This window comes from Carya illinoinensis, chromosome 14, assembly GCF_018687715.1.
Source record: "Carya illinoinensis cultivar Pawnee chromosome 14, C.illinoinensisPawnee_v1, whole genome shotgun sequence".
Taxonomy (NCBI): domain Eukaryota; kingdom Viridiplantae; phylum Streptophyta; class Magnoliopsida; order Fagales; family Juglandaceae; genus Carya; species Carya illinoinensis.
In genome coordinates this window covers 12,851,195-12,876,976 of record NC_056765.1, presented here as the reverse complement: position 1 = coordinate 12,876,976, position 25,782 = coordinate 12,851,195, and the positions used below count along the sequence as shown (strand labels likewise).

General features: G+C 34.3%; 1 protein-coding gene across 3 annotated transcripts; it reads right to left on the bottom strand.

Annotated features, from left to right (window-relative positions):
• Positions 1-9,586: 9,586 nt before the first annotated feature.
• On the bottom strand, positions 9,587-15,267 carry LOC122295014 (MLO-like protein 6). Of its 3 annotated transcripts, XM_043104020.1 has the most exons (15): positions 14,857-15,250; positions 14,699-14,756; positions 14,297-14,559; positions 13,663-13,779; positions 13,485-13,545; positions 13,301-13,389; positions 12,463-12,537; positions 11,636-11,730; positions 11,451-11,500; positions 11,285-11,325; positions 10,985-11,158; positions 10,795-10,830; positions 10,566-10,633; positions 10,389-10,449; positions 9,587-10,296 (listed from the first exon to the last, which is right to left on the bottom strand). In XM_043104020.1, exons 1-15 carry the CDS (start codon positions 14,977-14,979, stop codon positions 9,838-9,840), a joined length of 1,770 nt encoding a protein of 589 aa, XP_042959954.1. In that variant the 5' UTR covers positions 14,980-15,250; the 3' UTR covers positions 9,587-9,837. The 3 variants fall into 3 exon arrangements, 2 of the variants coding, with proteins under 2 accessions (XP_042959954.1, XP_042959955.1); XM_043104021.1 differs by lacking the exons at positions 9,587-10,296; positions 10,389-10,449 and adding an exon at positions 10,343-10,388 and having other exon boundaries at positions 14,857-15,267; XR_006237829.1 differs by lacking the exon at positions 9,587-10,296 and having other exon boundaries at positions 10,402-10,449; positions 10,783-10,830; positions 14,857-15,267.
• Positions 15,268-25,782: the final 10,515 nt, after the last annotated feature.

Genomic DNA, 25,782 nt, shown 5'->3' with positions numbered 1-25,782 from the left:
TCTTGCCTGTCTTGACTGACTCTCCTAGATGTAAGCCTAACATCAAGTTGGATAGACATTTAAAAATTCATATTTAATGATCAGGTGCTTATCATGTGACTGATTCCCATTGACTATATTAAAGAGCATCAGTAATAAGGTTCTACCGTTCTGGTTGGATTAGTTTAAGAGGATTAAGAGCTCAACTTTTCTAGACGTATTTAATGATCAGGTGCTTATCATGTGACTGATTCCCATTGACTATATTAAAGAGCATCAGTAATAAGGTTCTACCGTTCTGGTTGGATTAGTTTAAGAGGATTAAGAGCTGAACTTTTCCAATTGAAACCATCTAGTGTATACACGTTACTGACCCAGAGCTGGAGTCTTTTTCCCTATCTCAAATTTTCATTATATATTGAAGAATTTTTTTAAGGTTGAGGGCGTCTTTAGAAAGATGCTACTATAGGGACCAAGACCTGAGAAAAAGAATAAAGAATTCAGGTGAGTGAAACCTCTCTTGTTTAGATCTATAAAACATCATCTTTCCTTTGTAGTTTAAAACCCAAGGGCCAAAACAAAAGCCTTAAAAGAGCAAGTTTAAAACAAAAATAAACCATATTAGAGTCTCAAACATCAACAAAAAATGATAAAAATACATTGATTTAATGCATTAACAATGAACAACATGTGGCCCTGTGAGCAATCCTTTAATTAAAAAAAAAATCGGGTAATCGGTTAATTTCCGGAAAAATCGAGTTTGGGTAATTGGGTATTTGGATCGGTTCGGAAGCTTATGTTTCGGAATTATGTATAGTCGGGTCGGAAGCTCTGTTTTTCGAGTCGAGTCGGGTCGGATGTTCAACCCTAATTATAAGATGTAAGTCCCAATAAGTATATATTCACTTAGGGCTTGTGTTGGAAGTGATCTCATCTCATTTCAAAACTTCTCATAATTTACTTTCCAAACATCATTTAAGTACAAACATTTTTTAATTTCAAATTTTCAATTTTTTCATCTAATATTATCTAAACATTACAATTTTTCCAAATTTTTAAACGAAACAAAAAAAGCAATACCACCTTTTTAAATATCAATTAAAAAATTATATTCTAATAATACTTTAACTTTATAATATTTTTATTCAACTTTTCTCTCACCTTTTCCAAAACCCAATAACTATCTTTAATTCAAATTATTTCACTACCACTCACAAATTATTTCACTACTAGTAACATAATTCTCATCTTATCTCATATCCTAAACAAAACCTTAATCCTTCGATGTTTTACCAATCTAGCTGGACTAATAAATTTCAGTACTGGAGTATATATGATGAGGATAACTTAGATCAAATTATTTAGGGTATAAAATGAATCTTAAAACATTATCCTTCAATCGAGTACCAATAAATATTGCACTTGGATTATGGAAGAGTCTTTACTTTGTAGAGACTTTGATAGCTTTGTTTAATCATACACGGTTCATGGCCATATGATAATGCTATTTAAACTTTATATTTATTCATTCGAATGAACTTAAACTGCTCGAACAGGGCATCGTAGTTATTCAAATGATTTTAATTAACATTCGAATAGGCTATGCGTTAGTTCGAATTGTATATTTTCTATTCGAATAGTACTCAATATAACATAATTACAACTTTCTATTTTATTTATGTTCCTTATTTATTTTTTTTATGAACAGTATTGAATTAATGGCATGCATTGGAAGAAAATGTGGGAGGGAAGGGTAACCTAGAGGTGAAGATAGTGAGTCGAAGAGGCCGATATTGGTTGAGCGGGAGATCATTATAGAAAACTTTCATGATATTGTATGGGAGGAAAGGAGCCTATTTTCCATAAGCAATGATAGAGGATAGGGCCCAATCTGTGAGCAGAGAGGGGTGACCTATCCTGATATGGTCGGTGAATTTTATCGGGCTATATTAGAGATAGGGGCCGATGTGGACTCCTTCACATTCATTATTCGAGGAGTCAGTATTACTATCTCAGCAAACAATATCGTTGAGTTTTTAGGGGTCCCCCATGTGGTGGGTGCATACCCTGCACAACAACCGGCTACAGGGACAGACGGTGAAGATGCCATCAAGTATAAGGCTTCAGGAAATGACAATTCAATGCATGATGAGATTCATCTATTAATGTTGATTTAGCTCCTCCATTTGATGGCAACAAGGTGATCAAATAGATTGATTGTTGAGCCTTTTTTCACATGCTGAATTTGATTGTCTCACATAATATCGATCTTAGGAAACACAAGATGGATTTTAGCATCAAATTGGCTCAATTTTTGTTATGGATAACACGAGGAGAGCCGATTGATTTGCCTCTATACTTCCTCATCCGTAACCGATTTGAGTCACGATATTTTATTAGGGGTAGTCTACCTTATGCATTAATGATCTCCAACCTCCTACGTAATTCAAGGGTTGATGTGCTATTGATAGAGCAAAGGCAACCACAGATCAGGTCCCTTAACAAGATCACTTTTAGAAACAGTGAGGGCCACTTGCAGAAGGATCGCATTAATATTGCAGTGGCACATGGTACTAGCAAAGAGTATTATCCCGCATCTACAGATGTCGATCCTGATACATAGGTTGCAAGGACTACTACCAGGCAGATGCGATCCCTGTGCAAAGAGCACTGCGCACTTTTGATCTAGGACATGGAGAGGATCGTGGAGAGAATCACTATGCCCATCATGGTTCAACTCCAAGAGATTGAGAGATGCATTACTGTGATGCAGGTCCTCCTAAATATTCTTATACAGTAGTGTTATTTTGTATCGATCTTTTGTTTTGTATCGAACATTATCACTTTAATTTCTATATCGTTTTTATTTTTTATATATAGCTAGCTTGTCTGTTATCGAAAATTAGTTTTCTTATTTTACTTCTCATTTGACAATATAAAAAATGACTTTCGTTTGAAGGAGAATTTTATTTAATTTCAAATTTTTATTTACCATAAAAGAACTATTAATTAATTTTTAAATTAATAGTATAAATTTTCTAGGACTGCATATATGATACATTTTAATTTACCATAAATAATAAATCCATATAGGTAGATTGTTCATCTTTTAAAAGTGATAATTAATAGACGTAAATAATATTTATTTTAAAAATATTTGAATATCTTTCAATTAATATTTATAACTAAATTTATTTCAATTGTCTACGTCACAATTTGAACCAATCTCATGAGTATTCGAACGGTTTATAAATGCGTTCAATGTAAAATTACTGCTTGAACGAGATAGGAAGCATTCCTTGCCAGATTTATTTATAACTTTCTACCAAAAAAATCGTTCAAATGATTAGCTCTACATTTGAATAGAAAATTCCATACCGTTTAATGATTCTCAAACTTTGTTCGGACAAAAATTGTATGTGCGAACGATTTCTAAGCCTCCCCCCACCACAATTGTCTAAAATTTTCCTGCCACGAATATCATACGAACAGCTATGTCAGCATTCAAATGTGAAATACCATACTGTTTGAACGAGTTTGGGAATGTTCAAATGGTTTTTTTTTAGACCCTGTATTTCATCCCAGAAACTCTAGTTCGAACGAAATCATAAAAAACCGCTTCCATGTTTTGGGACAAAATTTAATTTTCATCTCAAATAACTACTTTTAGGGATGAAATTTAATTTGTTTATAAAAGATTTCATCCCTAAAAATCAAATTCCTGGCAGTGATGGAGAATTTTGATGACTTAAATGTGGGTTATGTGGAGCCTAGTTATGAGCTGTGAAGATGTCAAGGTGAGAGTTTGCTCAACTCTCACTCGACATGGTACTTGAGTGAAAAGCAAAGTTCAGACAAAGAGTTCACTCAAGGTGCACTCAATAGGTGGCTCGAGCGAATAACCAGAAAGTTGCCGTCTTAGGATTTTGTCGTCGTTTACTATATATGTATTGTTATATGATAGAAAGATGAACAGATTGAGAACAGAGAGAGGAACAGCATTTTTGGAGCATGAGAGAGAGATATATATATATATATGATGAAAATAATAGAGATTCAAATTGTTTAAAGAATAAAACAAATCTTAAAACATTATCCTTCGGTCGAGTACCAATAAATATTGCAAGTTGAGCCAATGCTCTTGGCTTTTGGAAGCATCTTTAATTGTAGAAACTTTGACAGCTTTGTTTACAATAATAAATTATTTGAAGTATATGCAGTACTAGAACAATAAGTATACATCAAAGATCTAGTATCCTTTCTGGCTAGAGCTTTGGCAAAATCAGAGGTGGTGAGGTAGTGGTTCCTTATTTCATGAGTCAGGCCAAACAATGTCAAGTGGAGAGGGATTTAGGATAGAAGTTCTAGAGGAACAGTGGAGGAAACTTAGTTTGACGGAGGAGGAGGAAGAGGTGCTTGTAGTCGATAAAAGTGGGAGCGAGGAGATCAAACACGGAGGAGAAAAAATGTTTGATGGGAAAGGTCTACTCCAATTGAGTGGTGGGCAAGGAACTGATTAGAAAAACAATGGCCAAAATCTAGAGGATTAGTATAAGGGCCACCTTTCAACAAGTAGACAAAAATACATTTGTTATTACTTTCGGGACTCACACAGACATGCATAGAATGCTTGAAGGTAAACCTTGGTCTTTTGATAATGCTCTGTTTCTACTCGTGTCTTACGACGGAACCATGAGGCTAGGGAAAATAGCATTCCATTGTGAAGTTTTCTAGATGCAAGTTTACAACTTGCTGCTGGGTTGCATGTCGATGGAATGGGGCAACCAGATAAGAAACTTGGTGGGAAGGGCCATCGAAGTAGACGTAGAAGACGATGGCATAGGATGGGGGAGATGTCTACGTGTGAAGGTGGAGTTGTTATTGAACAAGCCCATCCCCAGGGCCCATTTCATCAATGTTGAGGAGTCAAAGCATTGGGTGCATTTTCATTACGAGAAACTATCCAAAATCTGAGGAGGTAGTCCAGCCATTGGCGGCAAAGTATAGAGTTCAACAAAATCAGAAAGAATGGTGGAAGTGACTGAAACTATGTACCAATCTGACCTAGGGGGAAAGAAACACCAAAAAACATGCGGGAAGTTACTTTGGAGTCAGCTGATGCCATTGGGCCAAGGGATAGGAAAGGACCTAAGAGAGTAACTAAGTTGTGCACAATACACCTGGGGCGCAATGGCCTAGTTTCAAGCTCTCTAACAGCTAGTAAACTTGACTCCGAGAGGGAAGAGAACCTGATTTCACCTAATCATTCACTAAGGTAGAGGGAAGGACACAGATGGAAACGCCATGCCCGGGCTCAGAAGAAATCTACTGCCCTTTCTATAACCACCCGATCTCAAGGTGACAAACGTAATGCAGAGGTAAGCATTGTTAGCTCTACCCATGTAAAAAAAATAAAAATAAAAAAAAAATTCCATTTGGGTTAGATGCTAAATGACAGTGTTTCTCCTTTGGAATTGGTGGTAACTATGAATCAACCCTACCAGGTACTATGAGAATTCTAAGTTGGAACTGTTGCGGGCTTGGAAACCTCTGAACATTTCAAAGCCTTTACCTAATGGTAAAGGAAAAGATGCCTGATGTGGTCTTTATTATGGAGACCAAGTTGTCATATGAAAAAGCTCACAGGGTTACCAAGAGGTTTAAGTATAATGATTTGTATCATTGTGGAAGCAGTAGGAAGGAGTGGAGGGCTTATGCTCTAGTGGAAACATGTGAATCACGTAGAGTTAGTCAATAATTCACAACATCACATTAATGTGATAGTGAATGATAAGCATTGCAAATTTAAGTGGTTGTTATCTTGCTTTTATAGGTATCCAATATCAAACTTAAGGAGACAGACTTGGGATTTATTATCATCCTTCAAGCCTGAGGAAGGGGGATGGGGAGTTATCGGAGATTTTAATGAGGTGCTTTATAAGGAAGAGAAGGAGGGGGTATCCCATAAGTGAAAAGGTAATGGGTGTGTTCAGGAACATGATGGAGGAGTGTAACCTTTATGATCTAGGATGGATAGGTAATAAATTCACTTGGTGCAACCGTCATAAAGATGAGACTTTCACAAAGAGAGACTCGACAGAGCTATAACTAATGCTCTGTGGAAAATAAAGTAACCTGAGTACTCAATGGAGACCTTGCTAGCTATTTGTTCTGATCACAACTCAATACTACTTCAATGTAGTATTGAGAGGTGTCAGTTAGCAGCTTTATTCTTTCTTCAAGTATGAGGCAAGTTGGAATAAGGAGGAGGGTTGTAGTGTAGTAGTTTCTGAAGCTTGGCAAAGCAACAATGGAAAGGGGAGAGGATTGGATAGGGTGATGAGTAAGCTACAAAGAAGAGAAGGACTTGGCAACATATAAGAACAAAAACATTTACAGCAAGAGCTCAATTTTCTATTGAACCAAGAAGACGCAGGGTAGAGACAAAGAGCTAGGAGACATTGGTTGACTGGGGGAGACAAAAATACAAAATTTTATCATGCTTGTATGAACCAAGGAAAGAAAAAAAAACACCATCAAAATAATTGTTGATATAGATGGCTTAGAATTGAGGGAGAAGGAAGACATAGCTACAGGCTTCAAGAGATACTTTTCTACAATTATCCAATCTACACAGCCTAACTCAGCTTGTATTGATCAGTGTCAGGGATTTGAACAAAGGGTCACAACTAAGATGCAAGACCAGCTGGAGAGGAACTTTACAGTAAAAGAAGTGGATGTGGCACTTAAGCAAATATCCCCCTTCAAGTTCCCAAGACCTTATGGGTTCAATACAGTATTTTATCGAGAACACTGGAAGATAGTGCGCCAGGATGTATCTCAAGCTATCATGGACTTCTTAAAATCAGGGAAGATGCCAAGGGACTTAAACCATACTCATTTAGTTTTAATTCCCAAGGTAAACTCCCCTAACTTAGTACATGAATTTTGACCAATCTCTCTATGCAACGTTGTCTACAAATTGATCTCAAAAGTCTTGGCAAATAGAATGAAAGGTATGTTAGACAAAGTGATCTTGTGGAACCAGAGTGCTTTCATCCTCAATAAGCTCATAACTGACAATATAATGGTAGCCTATGAGCTGCTTCATACTATGTAATCAAAACAAAAAGACAAGGAGGGTTCTATGGCCATAAAGCTAGATATGTCAAAGGCATACAATAGGGTTGAGTGGGACTTCCTAGAGGCTTTGATGCTTAATTTGGGTTTTGGCAAGAAATGATTTAATGATGGTATGTGTTAAGTTAGTTTCTTATTCTACTGTCATTAATGGGGAACCAAGAGAGACCATCATCCCTTTGAAAGGACTAGGACAAGGTGACCCCTTGCCACCTTATCTATTCTTGATATGTGCTGAAGGTCTCAGTTCTCTCCTGTACAAAGCTAAATCAAATGGCCTTATCAAGGGTGTGGTAGTGACTAGGGGTGGACTAAGAATCAACCACTTACTCTTTGCTGATAACTGTGTAATATTTTGTAGAGAAAAGTTTGTTGAGTGGTACCTGATTCATGAAATCTTGATTCAATATGAGAAAGCATCATGCCAAACTTTAAATAAAGAGAAAACCAGTGTGTTTTTCAGTACAAACACCAAGGTGGAAACTATGGATTTCATTTTCTAGCAAGTGAATGGGTCGAGGTGCAATAATTATAATAGATATCTTGGTCTTCCTACTATGGTAGGAAGGTCAAAATATAATACTTTCAGAAGCTTAAAGGAAAAGATATGGAAAAGAATCAATAGCTGGAAAACCAAGTTTTTATCCTCAGCTGGGAAGGAAATCCTCATCAAAAGTGTGCTATAGGAAATCTCAGCTTACTCAATGAGTATATTTAAGAAGCCAGTGCTGCTCCTAAAAGAAATTTAAACACTTTTGGCCAGATTTTGGTGGTGTTATAAAGAATATGGTAAAGGAATCCATCGGAAATCTTGGAAGTATCTGGGTTCAATAAAAAAAAACGAAGGGGGCTTGGGCTTTAGGGATCTCTACAGCTTTAATAGAGCTCTTCTAGCTAAGCAAGTATGGAGAATGATAAAGAATCTAACTCTTTGGTCTCTCGAGTTTTCAAGCAAAAGTATTTCCAAAACTGTGATGTAATGGATGCTAAGCTGAAAGGATCTCTATCATTTATAGGGAGGAGCCTATGGTCTAGTTTGGGGTTGTTAAAGAAGGGGTCGGTCTGGAGGGTGGACAATGGAAAAGGCATAAGAATCTGGAAGAATAACTGGTTACGTAGGCTTGCAACCTTCCAGGTTCAGACCCCTATCAACACTTTAGATCATGATTCTAGAGTGGATGCCTTGATTGATGAAGATAGTAGTTCATGGAAGATAGAGCTGATTGAAGCAGTCTTCAATGAAGAATAAGCAAAGCTCATCTATTCTATACCTATCAGCAGAAGAGGGGCAAGTGACAAACGGATTTAAGTAGGTACAAAAAGAGGAAACTTCTTAGTCAAAAGTGCCTATTTCCTAGAAACCAAGCTGTGAAACAGAAGCTCAGGGAACGTTCAACAAGTGGGGGCAACAAATTGATGTGGAAATATCTATGGCAATTAGAAGTCCTAAGCAAGGTCAAACTGCTTATATGGAAATGTCTCAACAACATACTTCCTACAAATGACAATCTATTCAGGAAGAATGTTGTTGAGAGCAATCTTCGTCCAATTTGTGCAAGAGAGAAAGAAATACTAGTGCATGTTTTATTGGTTTTTCCGGCAGCAGTAGACATTTGGGGTGGAGAGACCAGTATGTTCAGGAAATGGAAAAGATTTTTTCCTGACTTTCAATGGCTATGGGGAGAGATGGCTGGGAAACTAAATCAGGAAAGCATTAAGCTGGCTGCAGTTTTGTTCTATCACATATGGGCTAGGAGGAATGCATATACTTTTTAAAACCAGTTTAAGAATTCGACTACAATAGTTACCATGGCTCAGGCAGACCTATCATTGCTTATGGAGATCAACCTTAATAGCAGTACTAGAGCAGCAGGGAGTCAAGGGAGAGGACCTGGTCAGTCATGGCAGCCACCCAAGTAGCCCTCTTTCAAGTAAATTTTGATGCAACATTTGATAAAGACAAGGATAGAATGGGAATGTGGATTATAATGAGGGACTCTGAAGGGGGCTTACAAGCTTGCTTGATAGCCTTTAAGGTGCATGTCCTCACTGCATTCCAAGCAGAAATATATGCTCTTCACATAGCCATGGAATTCTACATTGAATTAGGATTGAATCAAGTAAATTTTGAATGGGATGCCAAAGTTGTCATAGATGCAGTCAATTCCAAAAGTGAAGATAATTTGTGGCTTGGCTAGGAGACAGAGGACTTGCAGCAACTGATGGAGCTTCATCCTGCTTGGAGACTTTCCTTCGTATATAGGTCTGCAAACAATGCTACTCACAAAGCGGCTAAGATAGCTATTAAGGACGCTAGTGAGAAAGTTTGGTTAGAAGATGGTCCTGATGAGGTCAAAAATTCTGTCATGAAAGATGTATCATGTATGTTTTAAGTTATCATTATCAATGAAATGGTTTCCTTTCAAAAAAAGAAAGGGCCGTTCTTATTTGACTCAAAAAAGAACAGTAAGTAAACAATATGATTATTGTCTATGATCTCTATTTTTTCGCCAAAACCTTCAAATCGTAACAAGCTGTACAAGCAAAATAATTAAAGAACTTCGATCTCTTTATATATTCAGACCCATCGATCATGGGGCATCATACATGGTTGGAAGTCCCATCCCTTCCTTATCGTCGTCATCATGATCTTCCAATCAATGAGACGTAGAAAATTAATACCCACATATAAACGCATGATCTTGATCATCATTTCGTTCACAAACTTGTTCTTTTATCAAACGAGAAGTCTTTCGGATTGCCGAGATCAATTTCATGTTGCAAGCGACCTGTCTGTGGAACAGAAATACTACTTTCGTTGACATTCTTATCATACTCGGCGTTACTTTGGTCGGATTGTTGGCCGGGCTGATAAGAGGACGAACCCTCTCCGGATATCCGGTTGTGGTGGTGTGACGGTGAGGGAGAATCGGTTTCCCAATGTTCAAAGTCGAAGTTGGATCTTCTTGGAGATGTGTGGACGCTGTCCATTTCGCTCCTGTAATGGCGCAGGAGATGCACCGGCGACAAGTGGTGGGATGGGGTGGTGGGTCTGCTCGACATAGGGGTGACCGAGCCCTTTTGCTGCTTTATGTGCTTCCTTGCGGTGTGGTGCCAATTGCGTAGCGCCGCTGCTACTCTTTCGTTGAAGATCGTTGGTTTCATGGTCGAACCCATCTTCTCATTCCATAAAGACAACAGTAAAATCAAGCTTAATGATTTTGCCCAATTTTTCAATTTCAGATCTATGAACAAGGTGGAGTTTTTACCTGCGTTACAAGGGCATAGAGTGGGAGAGTAACGTAGCTGCACAGAATTTGTACGAGGACCCTGTAGTACTCAAAGCGCAATCATGCATACATTCAGTAAATCTTTCGATATTTGATCGATCAAACTGATTCAAGTCTAGAAATCTGAAAAGTTGGTAGATCTAGCTAGGGACGTACCCCATTGAGATTCTGATAACGATATCCTCCACATGCCTGTGGAAACAAGATCTCAACCCGAATTCATACTGAAGAAATAAACATAAAAACAGGAGTTTCTCAGCATAGAGGAAATATATAATAGTTCAGTACTGAAACGCTAAAAACTGTTACGTTTGCAGTGCTCAATATATAGATCATCGAGGGAGAGCGTGTATATATATGTGTATATATATACCAGCTAGCTTACCCAAGCCCATGCGAAGAATGCAAGCTGGAAAGCATTCTGCAATGGAAAATTAAGATAAAAAAGATCACAAACGATCGATCGAGGTAACGTAAGGAAATGATAATAACATGCATGGATCTATTTATTTATTTATTTATTTTAAAAAAAACAGATAGATCTAAAATGAGTTAGAATAAGTTTGTGTAAGTACCTGGAAGAGAACAAAGTTAATGAGGTAAAGAAGGAGACTAGGGCGATTAAACCAGAAGAGGTCGTCACCTGGCTGAACCACAGGCACCCCCTTCACAACCTCTCCTCTCTCTATGATTCTCAATGCCATTTTGGTTATGATCACTTGTAGCTTTGTCCCCACCAATAAGATGATCTGCATGCAAGAGCAGCATTATTTATACATGTTTAAATATAGCCGTACGTAGATCTGCATGCAGCTAGCTAGCTAGTTACATTTATAGCAGACGTGATCAAAATTAAGGGAGTTACGTATTCTTACAACCAATGGGATAAAGGGTAGCCAGAGATAGGATTTCCAGCCTGCAATATTGAAAATAATATTAAAATAAATAAATATCAACTATATACTATATTCAAAGCTGGGTACGCTGACATTAATGCATCGGACTTATTAGGACCTATAATACTGTTCTTAGATTACCTACCGTGAGTGTTGAATAGTAAGAATATCACCGCGAAGAACCAGATAGGAGGGCTGAAATTTTAGAACCAACAAAAATAAATAAATAAATAAATAAGTCATCCATAATTAATTAATATTCGTTTACATGATTTAACAGATAATGACTCTCAGAGAATATATAAATAAATTAAGGGTCTGAAAGCATACCTGATTCCCACAACCACCTTGAAATCCTCTTCCAGAGATCTTTTGATATATTTTTGGAAGTCAAACTTCTGATGACTTTGAGGTGCCAAATGTGCCTGCAGATCCATATTTCATCACCCATGAAGGAGAAAAGCCATGAGTGAAACAACTTGAAAATGACTTGATTTATTAATTAACCCTCTAAAAGTGGAAAATTCTGTCTCTGCACGCATGCTTTAATTAATTGCGTTACATATTGACTTTCCTTATAAAAGAAATAAATTTGAGATCGTCATTTAATTTAATTAGCACTGTCGACAAGGCCATGGTTGTCAATTAGCTAGGTTCTATGCATCTTGCAAATAATTAATAGACCAAAAATAATTAATAGACCAAGATTTGTTCTGTACATTAAAAAAAAATATTAAAAAGTTATGAATTTAAAATAATATTTACAGTCATGAAGTATGAAGTACGTAAATGTCATGTAATTTCTTTAAAAAAATAAGTAAATATAAGATATACATTAAAAAAATTAATAATAATAATTTTGTAATAGTGGACCCCTCTTTTTCGAAATGATTGTACAGTACTCACACACTATAATTGTATATAACATTAATACTCTTATTCAAAACATCATAAGAAGTATTAGGAACAAAGAATAAAAAGGAATATAAAATTGTGATCATCATGTGCAAAGTAATAATAGAATATTAAATAATAATAAAAAATAATAAATAATAGTAAAATATGTTGAAAAGTGTTAATATTTGAGAGATCATCTCTAGCTTTGACCTTAATATAATGGCTTAATTGCAAGCAAAAATATGGAGAGAAATAATCACCATGATAAATCCATGCCGCAAGGTCAAGTAATCAACTTTAGGAACCGACCTAACAAACTGCCTGAAGAAACACACCTGCAATATAGGACAAAGTCGTCATGAATTGAAGATATATATAAGGAACTAGAAAGGTAAACAAGTTGCACAATACAAACTAAAAGTCAAATGCATGCATACCATCAAGAGGGGAATCTATTCGTGGGCCATTAATTTTGGACGCGCACGTCCCTTTCTAATTAATTACGTACAAAGACCGTGAATTAGCAACTTAGCGTATCAGCCATGGCGGCAATTCATCTTGTCATTAATTACGTACAAAGACCGTGAATTAGCAACTTAGCGTATCAGCCATGGCGGCAATTCATCTTGTCAAAGGGAAACTACGTTAGGAAATTAATGATTTATACAGTTTTACACTACGTAAGTTTTACTTTTAAAAAAATTGAGACTTTTATGAAAAAATTAAGATTTGAACGCTTAAAGTTATTATATATCTAATATTATTTGTGAATGTGTGAATGGAATATGACAAGATACGAAGTGATCGCAAGTGGCTGGCGCCCTAATATATATTAATGATATTGCTAGTTCATGGCGATAATTATTACCATCACAACATGTGTACATGTGGAAGTGATCATCGCATGTGGGACCTAGGCATTAAATAGGGGTCAATATCGATCGAATCCTTTACCCTGTCAGTTGAAACTCTCCGTCCTTCATCTTAAATATACCATTTAATGAGAAGTGGCAAGCTGAATAATATTAATTCATTGGGGTTGGATCCATACAAATAGTTAATGTTCAATGGAAGATCATCAGGGAAAGAGTTCCTTACTATCCACATGAGCGCAGGCGTTTTGGTCCAGAAGCTCAAGTGTCTTCTCCCGAAAGAAGTGTCCCTTGCAAACCTGAATCGTTCTGGATCTGTCCCGCATACAACAATACCAAAAGAGGGTCAAAATCTAAATATGTTTACAAGCACAAAATTAAAGTAGCTCTTCATTGAAACTTGGGCTAACCATGTGAGAACTGGTACTCAGCTGTTCTTGTTTCAGTTTCCCAGTGCTTCCAACGTCTCATCTGGAACCAAACAGCCCTTAATATTATTCATCATGCATAGATGTGTATGGCTTTGCCGCCACACAGAGAGAGAGAGGAATCGTATGTACAATATATATATATATATATATAAAATACCTTGGCTCTACCCAAAGCTAGGGTGAGGACGCAGTAGAGGACATGGAAAACAGCCAACACGAAGATAAAAATGTGTAGCTGATGGATACCATCCTTGGATACAAACGAGACTTTATCCTGCAAATTATAAGCATGGCAAATTAAGGAACTTTCATATACTTCTATATATGAACATGGACGTTAATATCAAAGAAAGTACTCCTCCTCCTCCCCCAAAGAGAAATGAAGACAAAAGTCCCAACTTCTGCGCATAAAAACGCGTGGAAACATTTTATTCCGTCGGTTGTCAGCTTGTCGTGTAAAAGCATACGTTCCCATTATTCTACACGGTTTCATCAAATTACAAGCGTTTGTGACTTATATTTTGCTTCGTTTTATGTTTTTTTAAATCGGATCTTCTACGTACGCTTTGAAATCATTATGATATATATTTGTTTAAGTCGAATGTGCAGTGAGAATTAAGACAGTTGCCGATTTTTAAGAAAACATCTTTCAACAATATTCAAAAGAAAAACAAACGAAGAAGAAAGAGTTTAAATGGATGGAATAAGTCATGCATTGGCTCTTCTACCTTCTTTCAGCCTAGAATTAGCTATAAAATGAATGACGGAATATTATAAGTAGTGTTTCACACCCTTTCTGCACATTTATCTGTAGACGACCCCGACGCCAAAATTCGTCGGAAACTTCCACCAGAATCCGACAACATACTCAGTAGCTTCCGTCCACCGGTTTCAGAATCCGTTTCCTCTTCGGCCTTGTTGTTGTTCGACTCAGTTTCTTCCTCCTTACTGCATGGATGCCACGTTGCTCCGAGTGACTTCGATATGCATATATTAGAGATTGGGCTTTGCCCGACTGTGAGGAGCAAGGATATAAATCCCAATAACATAAGCTCTGCAAAACCAAAAAGTAAGCACAAAAATTGAAAGATTATTTATATATAATTTGAATCTTCACATACACAGCTAGCTTTCAAAGGTCTAAGATTATCGTCGAAACAGTGAAGATCAACTGTGAATGGCGTTCGTAGTACCTGATTTGATCTTTTCTAATGCCTCATATAAAGCCCTTTTATGTTTCTTCTTCAACCACTGCAAATTGGTGCAAAATTTCCAATATTTCAGTTCAGAACTCTATATATATATAGATGATGAGCGCCAATTGAGAATTTCTTGGAGAGATTTACAGTACCTTTGCTATAAGATGGATGATGTGCTCGATGATTATGGATATTAAAACCAAAACAAAACAGACCACTGCAACAGCCCAAGTTGGAGTTTCTTCCAAAGATCGTCCTCCACTTGCCCCCGCCATGATCCCAACCAAAAGTTACCTCTCCGGGAAATCACCAAAATTACTTCTTAGTTGAAAGAACTTAACAAGAAAACATGGGCAGATCGATATATATATATATATATGTATATATGTGTACGTATAAGATGAACAAGGATGGTTTTTAAGAGATGAGAAAGTAGGAATCGGGATATGGATCGAGAACCCGCGAAAGGTATTGGCTCGACCAGTCATATATGTACAGATGAGGGTATCGAGATCGGGCCAGATTTATAAGGAAATAATTTTATGAACTTGGACAGAAGAATAGAAGCGGCAAGTGGATTATGTTGACATTCTTGACGCGTAATGCATGAGAGAGAGAGAGAGAGAGAGAGAGGAGTCCCTACTTGATCAAGCATCAAGATATTCAAAAACGGGCTTCCATGAATCTCTGGGGACCGCACGAACATAAATCAGTACTTTTAATCTCCACCGTCGATAAGACTCGACAAGTCAAACCCCACTTGCGATTTTTATATTTTTTTCCGGTGAGGGGGGATCCAATAAATACTATAATTTAAAATCTTATCGTTTCTTTTGCTAACAACTGACCAGAAATTAATCCAATGGGACAAAAGTTGAGTCCACAAAATATCAGTCGCCGTTTCGCATTGGAAACTCCAAATCAAAGGACCTATTCAATATATATATATATATAATGAGTTATATATATTATATGAATAATATTATATTATTATTAAAATGATTATATTATTAAGCAATTAATTCTAAATTATGTATTTATTTTAAAATAATTATACGGTACTTACACATCTACTACTATAAATATCATTTATATATATATAATTACTACAACTATATAGAAATTCTATAAAAATGAACTTACAAATTAAAATAATTTGAATTCGTATAATACGTTAAATCTATTTTATAAAAAAAATTACAATATTTGAACGTATCACGTCAAATCATATCTACTTTTAAATAATTTACTTTTCTGAGAATTTTTTTTTTATTTGTAATTAAAGCATTTCTTTTATATATATAAATATATATAGCGGTAGCTTGACTAAGTCTTTTGGGTGGCGTAACTCCGTGATATTTTTACAAACATTAAGGGGAAGCCAATAATTATTTATAAACGTACGAAGAGAAGTTTTCAGCTATATATTCAAACAGAATATTAATTTTTAGGACTTTTTTGTCTACTATATTTATATTAATTTATATGTGGGTGTGTCATGATGTGATTTTGTGTATTAATTTAGCTTATTTTCAATGAAATTAAATATCTATATTTTAATTATTATATAGAATTGAGGTGTCATGGTCGACTACTCGACCTTAACCATGCAACTACGTACGCACCTGTTACATTAGTCACAAAGACTAGTACCGATTAACGTCTGGTCAAGCTACCTATATACATGCACACATGGTAAATACTTTGTACGGTCATAGCATATATTGCAAAATGTCTTGAGCATTCCTTTTTAAAAAATAGATAAATCTTAAATTCACATAAAAAAAACGTATTGTTTAATATTTGTGGACCTCTTTTTTTTTTAAGTAAAAAAAATACGAAGAGTTTCTATATCCCTATGATTGTATCTAACATTATTTATATTATATATAAAGAAACACTATTCCTATTGAATTTTTCTACTGAATTGTGTTTTTATTTTTATTTTTTTTCTTTTTAATTAATAATTAAGAAAATGTTTTATAATAATTTTATAAATTTCTCATTGTTTAATTGTGGATCCCCTTTTTCTAAAGGAAGTGCGAATGGCTTCACGCCCTATAATTATATATATTAATTAATATTATTTATACTATATATATATAAGTATTACCGTCATAAAAAAAATTTATAAAAGTGAATTCACTGATTAATTGATGTTGATGGTATAACTAACCAGATATATTAAATTAAAATAAAATAAAAAATAGAAGGATGAAAAAGTCACCAACTTGGAACGTTGATCGTATCACAATATTGTAATATATATATATATATATATATATATGATCGACACTCGAGAGATAATGGAAAGTGGCCGGGAACGGCCGTGTTTAATCATTAATGATGAGTACTCCCGGAACAGTGAACTTTTCACAATTAATTATCAATGATTAACTCACTCCAATATGTTTTCTTCTTTTTATCTTCTTATGCCATGTTTGTAAATGATATCATCTTAAAACTATTTACATATTTTTTTTAAAATATCATTTAAATATAAAATATTTTTTAATTTTAAATTTTTAATATTTTTATCTAATCATTATAAATTTCTTAATTTTCAAATAAAAAAAATAATACAATTTTTTTAAAATTTGAAAACAATTAAAAATAATATGAAAATTAGAAATTATACTAATTTTTTATTTTTAACTTCATAATAATTTTATTCAAATATTTTTCTCTTATTTTTCAAAATCTAAAAAAATATCTTAACTCGAAATATTTGATATTATTCACAAAATTATCATCTCCTCTCATTATCCAAACATATATTTATTCTTATTAATTAATTTATATATATGTACCAACTAATAACTAGCTCCTTATATTCAAAACGTTTATTTCCATATGAAAATCTCTTACTTTTTGAGTTGATCTCTAGCTTTTAAATTAATATTCATAAGTGCTAGTTTTTGGGTGAGTCCTCAATTTATAAACTTAAAACGTCCAATTAATATTAATTTGGAGGAAATAATTTATTTTTATAAACAACGTCTTCAAAACGCAACATGCATGATTTCTACCAATTAAGGTTGTTTTGAAAACCAAATACGTATCTATCAAAAAAAAAAAGAAAACCAAATACGTACGATATTACCTGATCTATCATTTTCCATGTTCATGATTGTCAAATAACAATTCCTTAATTGGTCATGTATGTGTGTTTGTGTTTACACATATGATCTATGAGAGAGAGAGAGAGAGAGAGAAAGAGAGAGAGAGAGAGAGAGAGAGTTGGTAGGAATTACCTGCCCGTACGTACGTACCAATTACAAGACACCCTTTTTGACATCCAACAAGACAGATAGGATCAGAAGAAGAAAAATCTCTTAATTCCGAATCACCGCGGCCACCAACGTTGTAGGGGAGGTGTTTCAAGTCGAAGTAACTCCATTCTTCCGGGTAGGAATGCATCATAATCATCACCTAATTGGAATATATGAATGTTAATAGTGTCAAGGCAGGTGGGTTTACATGACGCAATAGTAATATTAGGAAAAAGTTAGTTACAAGCACAATTATGTATTAATATATATATTAATTTATTGTGATTGGTTAAAAAATAGATTTTATTGAAAATAGTGTTGATTTAAATTTTAAGTATGAAGAAATCAATATTAATATACTGATTAGTGCGCGACTTTATTTGTATGTAGTAAAATTCTTAATATTAATATGCATTATTAATGATGAATAGCAAATGCAATTATTTAGAGGGAGGCTAAGCTACCGTCGATGCACAAATTATATATTTATAATAGGGAGGGCTAATCATTCTTAATTACAAACATTATGACTAATATATATATACACCCTAAGTTTTATTTAATAGGAAAATGTTAGGTTGTCCCCCTAATGTGCCCCCTACGTTTAGGACGACGTGTTTTCACTTTTCTTTTCTTTTTTTTTAAATAATTGCAAGGCCATCTATAAGGGGGCAAACTCGGGGCACATTTGGAGCTAGCTAGGTAATGAAGCAGCACTTTTATTTATAAGAAAAATAATATTTACAGTCGTAAAATATTGTATAAATTAATGTTACACAATTTTTTTGAAAAAAAAAAAGAGTAAATATAGGACATTACTAAGAAATGGATATTCTCATTTAAAAATGAAATGGACATTAATTAATATTAATCTTGCATATTATTAATTATTACTTTTTTTTTTTTGAAAATGAAACATAGTTCCATTCATCATTAAAGCGGACAATTACGACTTTTAACCTACAAAATACAAGTCAAATTCTAATCTTTTTACACTCTTCAACCCACAAATTTCTTTGCAGCTGACAGGGTCTTGTCCAACGACTCCAGACTAAACGTCTGAGAGACAGGCCTCCAGACTAACCATCTGAGAGACTTAATTTTTATCTTAGACCACCGCCCACACAAATTATTAATTATTACTTACTACTTGCATTAAACCTCATTAATTAATGTATTACATATTATATATCATTTAACCATGCAATTAATTGTCCAAGCACTAACAATATTAATTATATCTTCCATGACATTGTAGCCTAGTAATCATCATGGAACTCGTCCCTTTTTTCTCATCATGATCAGGTACGACGTCCAACCGAATCACGTACATACCCCTAATCTCTCGATCTTATATAAAAATTGATTATGCAAATATGTCTTCAGAAAGATCAGGTAATTAAAAATTATAGTCTCGTAACGCAAGTAAATATTTCAATTGGGTTTACATTATGTAGTACGAACTATTTTAATATGTACACACATGATATATATATATATATATATTAAATTGTTACAGATATAAAGAGATCATACAAAATAAATCCACAAACTAACGTAGATTTATAGAATCTGTTAAATCTACTTTATAATAAAAGTAACTTTACAATTTAACGTATTACGTACATTAAGTTACATCAGTTTGTGAATTTATTTTTATGTAATTATTTTTAACTAAAGTATTTTCTATATATATATATATAATAGATTATGATTATTAGCAACTCATACGTACTTATATATGATCATGAAAAGATATATATAGGTTTCACGTGGAACTCGATCGATCGTTTGATTGACAAACTATAATATAGTTCAATTGTACAATATTATATAATACTATTTTCATCGTGTGCTGATTTTGGACCGACCATGCTTATAATTATATAAATATATATATATATATATATATAAATATATATAAAAATCTAGAACATGTGCCCATGTATACCATGACTAGCATTATATTATTTGTAAATCCTCCTATAATCAGGGATCCATTAATTGACGAATGAAAGCTGCAAACAATACATGATTTACGAAAGATATATCTATGTGTTTTCTCTGATCTTATCTATGATCTCTCTGTTTCCTTAGCTTCTAGATCTTTTTAATTCATAAGTGATCGAGTTTAACTTTCTCATCTTTCATATATGGTCGATTAATATATATGCAGTATCTGATTCTCAATTATCTCTTTGTTGATGAGTTTCTATATGTGAAGACAAGACGTGTTTGTGGGCGGCTCAGTCGGTTTGATAATTAACCTGATCCGACAAGAATTAATGATTCTTGTGATTAATTGTTAAATTACATAAATCAATTATGTCATCATGTGTAATTGATTCTAACTTTATTTTACTTTTTTTTTTCGTTGTCTCCCATTCTTAGTTAGTACTCTATTTGTCTATCATGTCTATCATGATGAAAACACCGCTGAACTCTTTTGAAAATTTTGAATCAAGTACTATATATGGACTTTATGGATATACGAACATACAAGTATTCACATTCTATCGTACAATACCATGTCATTAATTAAAATTGACGTTTATATAAGTTATTTTAATTATATGATATTTTGTGTTAAGATAAGAATATAATTAATACATCATTCATGATAATCAGAGATCGATCGAGTTAGATCAAATTTGCAGATTGGAAATGGAGACGGAACAACGCATTAGATCGAGCACTTCCAATGGATTTTTTATCTTATCTTTTAAAATATATTTCTAAAACTCACTTTTTTAATTTTATATACTGACTTTTACAATATACTATACATCAGTTTATTTATTTTTTTATCATATTATTATTTAAATATACACTTTTAATATATTTTATTCATTTAAAATAAAGTAAAAAGTAGAGAGAAATGAATTAAACTACAAGAAAAACAAACTTTTGTAACCAATTTATTGTAACGAAAAGATTATTCGCAATCAAAAAGTTCGTTTTTCTTATAGTAAAGAGTACTAAAAGTGTAGAGAGAAATGAATAAAATATTTATATGTGTGTAAAGTATTTTATAAATATGGATGAGGTATTCTAGCAAACTGGATATTAGTGATAAAATACATAATTCATTGGACGGGCTATTTTGAACTACTTTTTTCACGCATGCAATTGCACTGATCGGTACAATGGGAACAAGGTACCATTTAGTTTGTCCTTTAGGTTTTAGTCTCCGTCAAAAACTTAGCAGAAAAACACGACTCATGATATCCAGTTCTATGCTATGAAAATGTCAATTTTCTATTAAAATGAACCTACTTTCTACCAAAATAAGTTAGCAAATAGTCATTTTCATTACAAATAATTCATCACACTCGTAATTTTCTTATAATGACGATATATGCACCTGCTAGATGTCATATATATATATATATATATATTAATTTCATGTGCATGGACTTATTGTCCCTTTACCGCACGTTTTCTGCACCTAATGTGTTGGAAATTAGAAAATTCTCCAAGGAGATCGATTATCATGACCGCCACAAAGATGAAGTAAAAATTGATCCTTTGACCATAAGTACGTACCGTACGTTATACGTACTCAAAAGTACTGTTGCGTGTCTAAATATGATCATGAACATCGCATGATGAATGATCGTCGTGAGACTCCACGTGGGCTGATGAGGTAATATACGTACATGAGTACTACGTTATGTAGAAAAATTGGTGGATCGAACTCGTACTGGAATGGTCTCATTGTCTATGCATGCATGATATATATAGGTAAAAGTTCTTGGAAGTTAAAAATCAACATATAACACTTGAATCTTCTATTTCATCTACAGATAAATATTATAAAAATAAATTTACAATCTAACGTAATTTTATATAAATAATATATATATCAAAATTATATCAATTTGTAATTAATTTATTTTGATGAGATCTCAATATAGATTTTCATATATCTCATCTTGATGGATCAATTTGTTAACCCAATTAAATTAAAAAATTTAAATTTTAAATTTAAAAAGTTAAAAATCAATAAAGGATAATAAAACTTTAGAATTTAAAACAATTAAATGATCATATGTGCCATCCCTTAACGGAAAGTTGCTGGGTGGCCGGCCGCACTGCCCTCGGGAATGCCTGTGTGTACATGAAGGCCGGTTGCCTAGACTAACCTCTATATAAGGGTGAAGACTACCCAAATTCTTCAACCACCTTAATTCTTTGATATTTTGTATATATATATATATATATATATAATAAATATAATTAGAATAGTTGCATATTCAATTTGGCCAACTTCCTGGCTATATATCCCGTGAATAGAACCGGTACTTATACTTTTATACTTTCTAGAACGTATCAAAAAGGCTAGCTATGCGTGTCGTGAACCATGCATCATGGTCATGGCCGGTTGGACAGGAAAAAAGTTCATCGAACGTTTCAGCTAAATGAACTTAATTTTCGCATGCTTCTAGGTACTTCTCATTTTATTTGCGACATCATATGTTGTCGACTCCATGTGTTCAGGTTTGACATGGTTTTTTCTCCATCATATATATATAGTTTCTGTTGGCCGGTGGCTTATCGAATTTGCTTTAAAACTCCTTTTTCTCCCGGTAGGGACAATACCCACTCAAAACAAATAAAGAATTTCTCGAAAAAAAAAAAAAAAACAGAGATCACATGCATATATATGACACTATCTATATGGCTTCATGACTGGCTAGCTAGCTGATACCTCCAACTTTTTTCAACATGCATGGGCCTACAATCGAAGCAAAATTCAAACAGAAATAATTATTTAGCATCATTTTCTCCATCATGATCATGGTATTTTAACATATATATATATAGTTGCTCATCCATCATATGCGGGCCGCGTATATATAAATCCAAAATTATTGGATGCTCTTAATTGATTGAACCAGCAACATCCAAGTAGGGTTGAAAATTTCATCCATTTTGGCCGACTAATTAATAATAATTTGGACGATTTCAGTATCAATATTGTGTAGTCATTTGTCGCCAAGAAGATTGCAATCTAAGTGATGTAATAATCAACAATAACAAGTACTGGTCATGCATCATGTAATTAGTAGTTCACAAACGTTCTCTTCCAAGACAGACAGTAGCTCTACCGTCTGCTCAATCCTCTCCGCTATCTGATCAATCTCTCGTTAGTACTAACTTGCCATTATAAGAAAAACACGTGTATGCAATTAGTTATTTACAAAAAAAATGATTATTTTTTTACAAAAATGAGTATATTTTCATCGCAAATGACTTATGATATACAAATAATTATTTTTCTTCCAATGTTGGGGGCATATCCTTCCTAATATCCCGGCCTTAAACCCCCTTTAATTTCTAGTTTCTACTTTCTTTCATGTTGTTTTGATCTCTTGTTCTTTTTAGAGGGAGATTGAAATACAAAGAGCCTTACTAGGTTCAAAAGAAATCTTACAAACTAATGTGGCCCGGCCACTAGCTTGCGAACGTGCATGGTATCAACATGCCGCGCCACCTCTTGGATACAGAAAGGTGCATTCTGCATCCATTTTTGTTATAGGAGCGTTGTACTCCTATTATATATGATGTGCTATAAGAGCCTGATGATAATCTCGTTTGACATGTTTGTTCGGATCGAGTACTGCTAACGCAAATTAACCTATAACTGGATTTTCTAGTCTTAACATTCTATTAGGAGCGATTGATAGGACATGGCTGCTAAAAATTATTTGCACCAAATTAGTATTTGAAACATGCATAAATCATCGGAGATGAGTATATATATATATATATATATATATACACACAAAAACCAAGGCTAGGCTCTTATCTTTAGGAGTTCTCTTTTATCATTAAAATGTTGCATTTGGATGCTATGGTTATTTTAGGGGTGACTTGACTATGTCTGTGAATATATGGTAGTATTTTGTGGGTCTCATTTGTACGTATTTAAATGTAAATAGGCTAAAATATGTATTTGACTGTATGAAGTAAGTTTAGATAACTTTAACTTTTTATGAGAAGTTGAAAAAGTAGTAGATCTTCATTGATGATTAGTTTGAGATCATGGGTTGAGGTCGATTTCATCTTCCAAACATAGCCTAAGTTAAGAGAAAGACATGGACTTTACTTTTGGGGTTAAAATCTAAATTGTAATTAAGTTGTTTCCAATTTCTTGTTTTATAATTACAGAATTGGGGTAATTGTACGTTGAGATTCCTCTCCCCCTTCCCCCCGTATAATCTTTGATATTTTAAACATATCATTGCCAATTGCCAAAAAAATATAGCGAAGAAAAGTTTAATTAGAGGGACATTTATTGTTCATAGATCCTTGACTAGTATCCATAGATCACTAGTGATTCATGACTACTCTCACCCATGCTCAATGAGAGTTAATAGCGGTAGCACTACCAAAGACAACAATCCCTGTTGAGAATTTGGACCTCCCAAATTCACCCCCCATAGGATCTACCCTTTGCAGGAGTAACAAGAAAAATAGAGAAATAATAACAACACAAGAAATTTACGTGGAAACTCCAAAACAGGAGAAAAACCATCAGACTCAGAGAAAAAAATACACTATGTGAAAAATTATTACAATCACACAATTTTTCTCCTCACCCCAAACACACTCACAAAACTTTCCCCACTAGAAAAAACTCTAACTCACACATCTTCCCATTTTATAAAAATGGACAACAGAGGAATTTAACTAGAGTCAAAAGTTACTAGCTAAGCATTTGACTGGTGCACTTAAACTAAGAGGCTAAGCCTCTTATTTATAACCTCAAAAATCTGCCCCTTTATTATTTTCCACCGGTGTGGGACTAAAAGGAGCAAAAAACAACAATCTCCACCTTGCGACTTTGACTGGTCCCACAGCCAAACTCTACCTCAATGAAGATCTTCATAGCTTCCGCTATCATGCTTCACCATAAAAGCATACCCACTCAGAATAAACTAATTCCAAGCATTTCACTTCGGCCCATGTCGAAAATAACCTTGCTGAAAATTATAGTGTAACTTCCACGTTTGGTTCTCTTGGAAGTTCATCAGCCATCGACATGAATTTCCACCACACACCCTGCATCAATGCCAAACCAATGCCTGTGTGCAAACTTGTGGACCCGCTAATATTAACACATCCTCTATCATGGCAACTTTGGGAATTAGCGACATGCCATGAGGATGTACATGTCTCTTTTTAAAGAGCAAAATTTTCCATGGAGAGAGACACAATATTAGCATCATTTCCAGTATCTCCATTTACTGACTTGGAGCCACTTGCTGAACCAGCTCCTTGTACTAGCCGTTTCACCAGTCGCTAGAATCACTGCTGACTTCAGGGGTTGATCTGCCCTTCCACACCTTGTGTAAACCAATTTCTCCACCTCAAATCTGACAAGATTTGAAGCCCTACTTCCTGATATTACTTTGATGAATTTACTGTAGAAATGAATAGTACCTCACTAAGTTAGTTCCTAGGAAAGATTGGAGGGTCACAATGGATACACTTAAAATTTCCAATCTCCTAGACAGAACCTCCTCAGACTGTACATATCCACACTACCACACCAAAGCTCCACCCCACAAAAAGAACCTAGTGGCTCTGATACCAATTGTTGGAAATTTGGACCTCCCAAATTCACCCCCCATAGAATCTACCCTTTGCAGGAGTAACAAGAAAAATAGAGAAATAATAACAACACAAGAAATTTACGTGGAAACTCCAAAACAGGAGAAAAACCACCAGACCCAGAGAAGAAAATATACTATGTAAAAATTATTACAATCACACAATTTTTCTCCTCACCCCAAACAC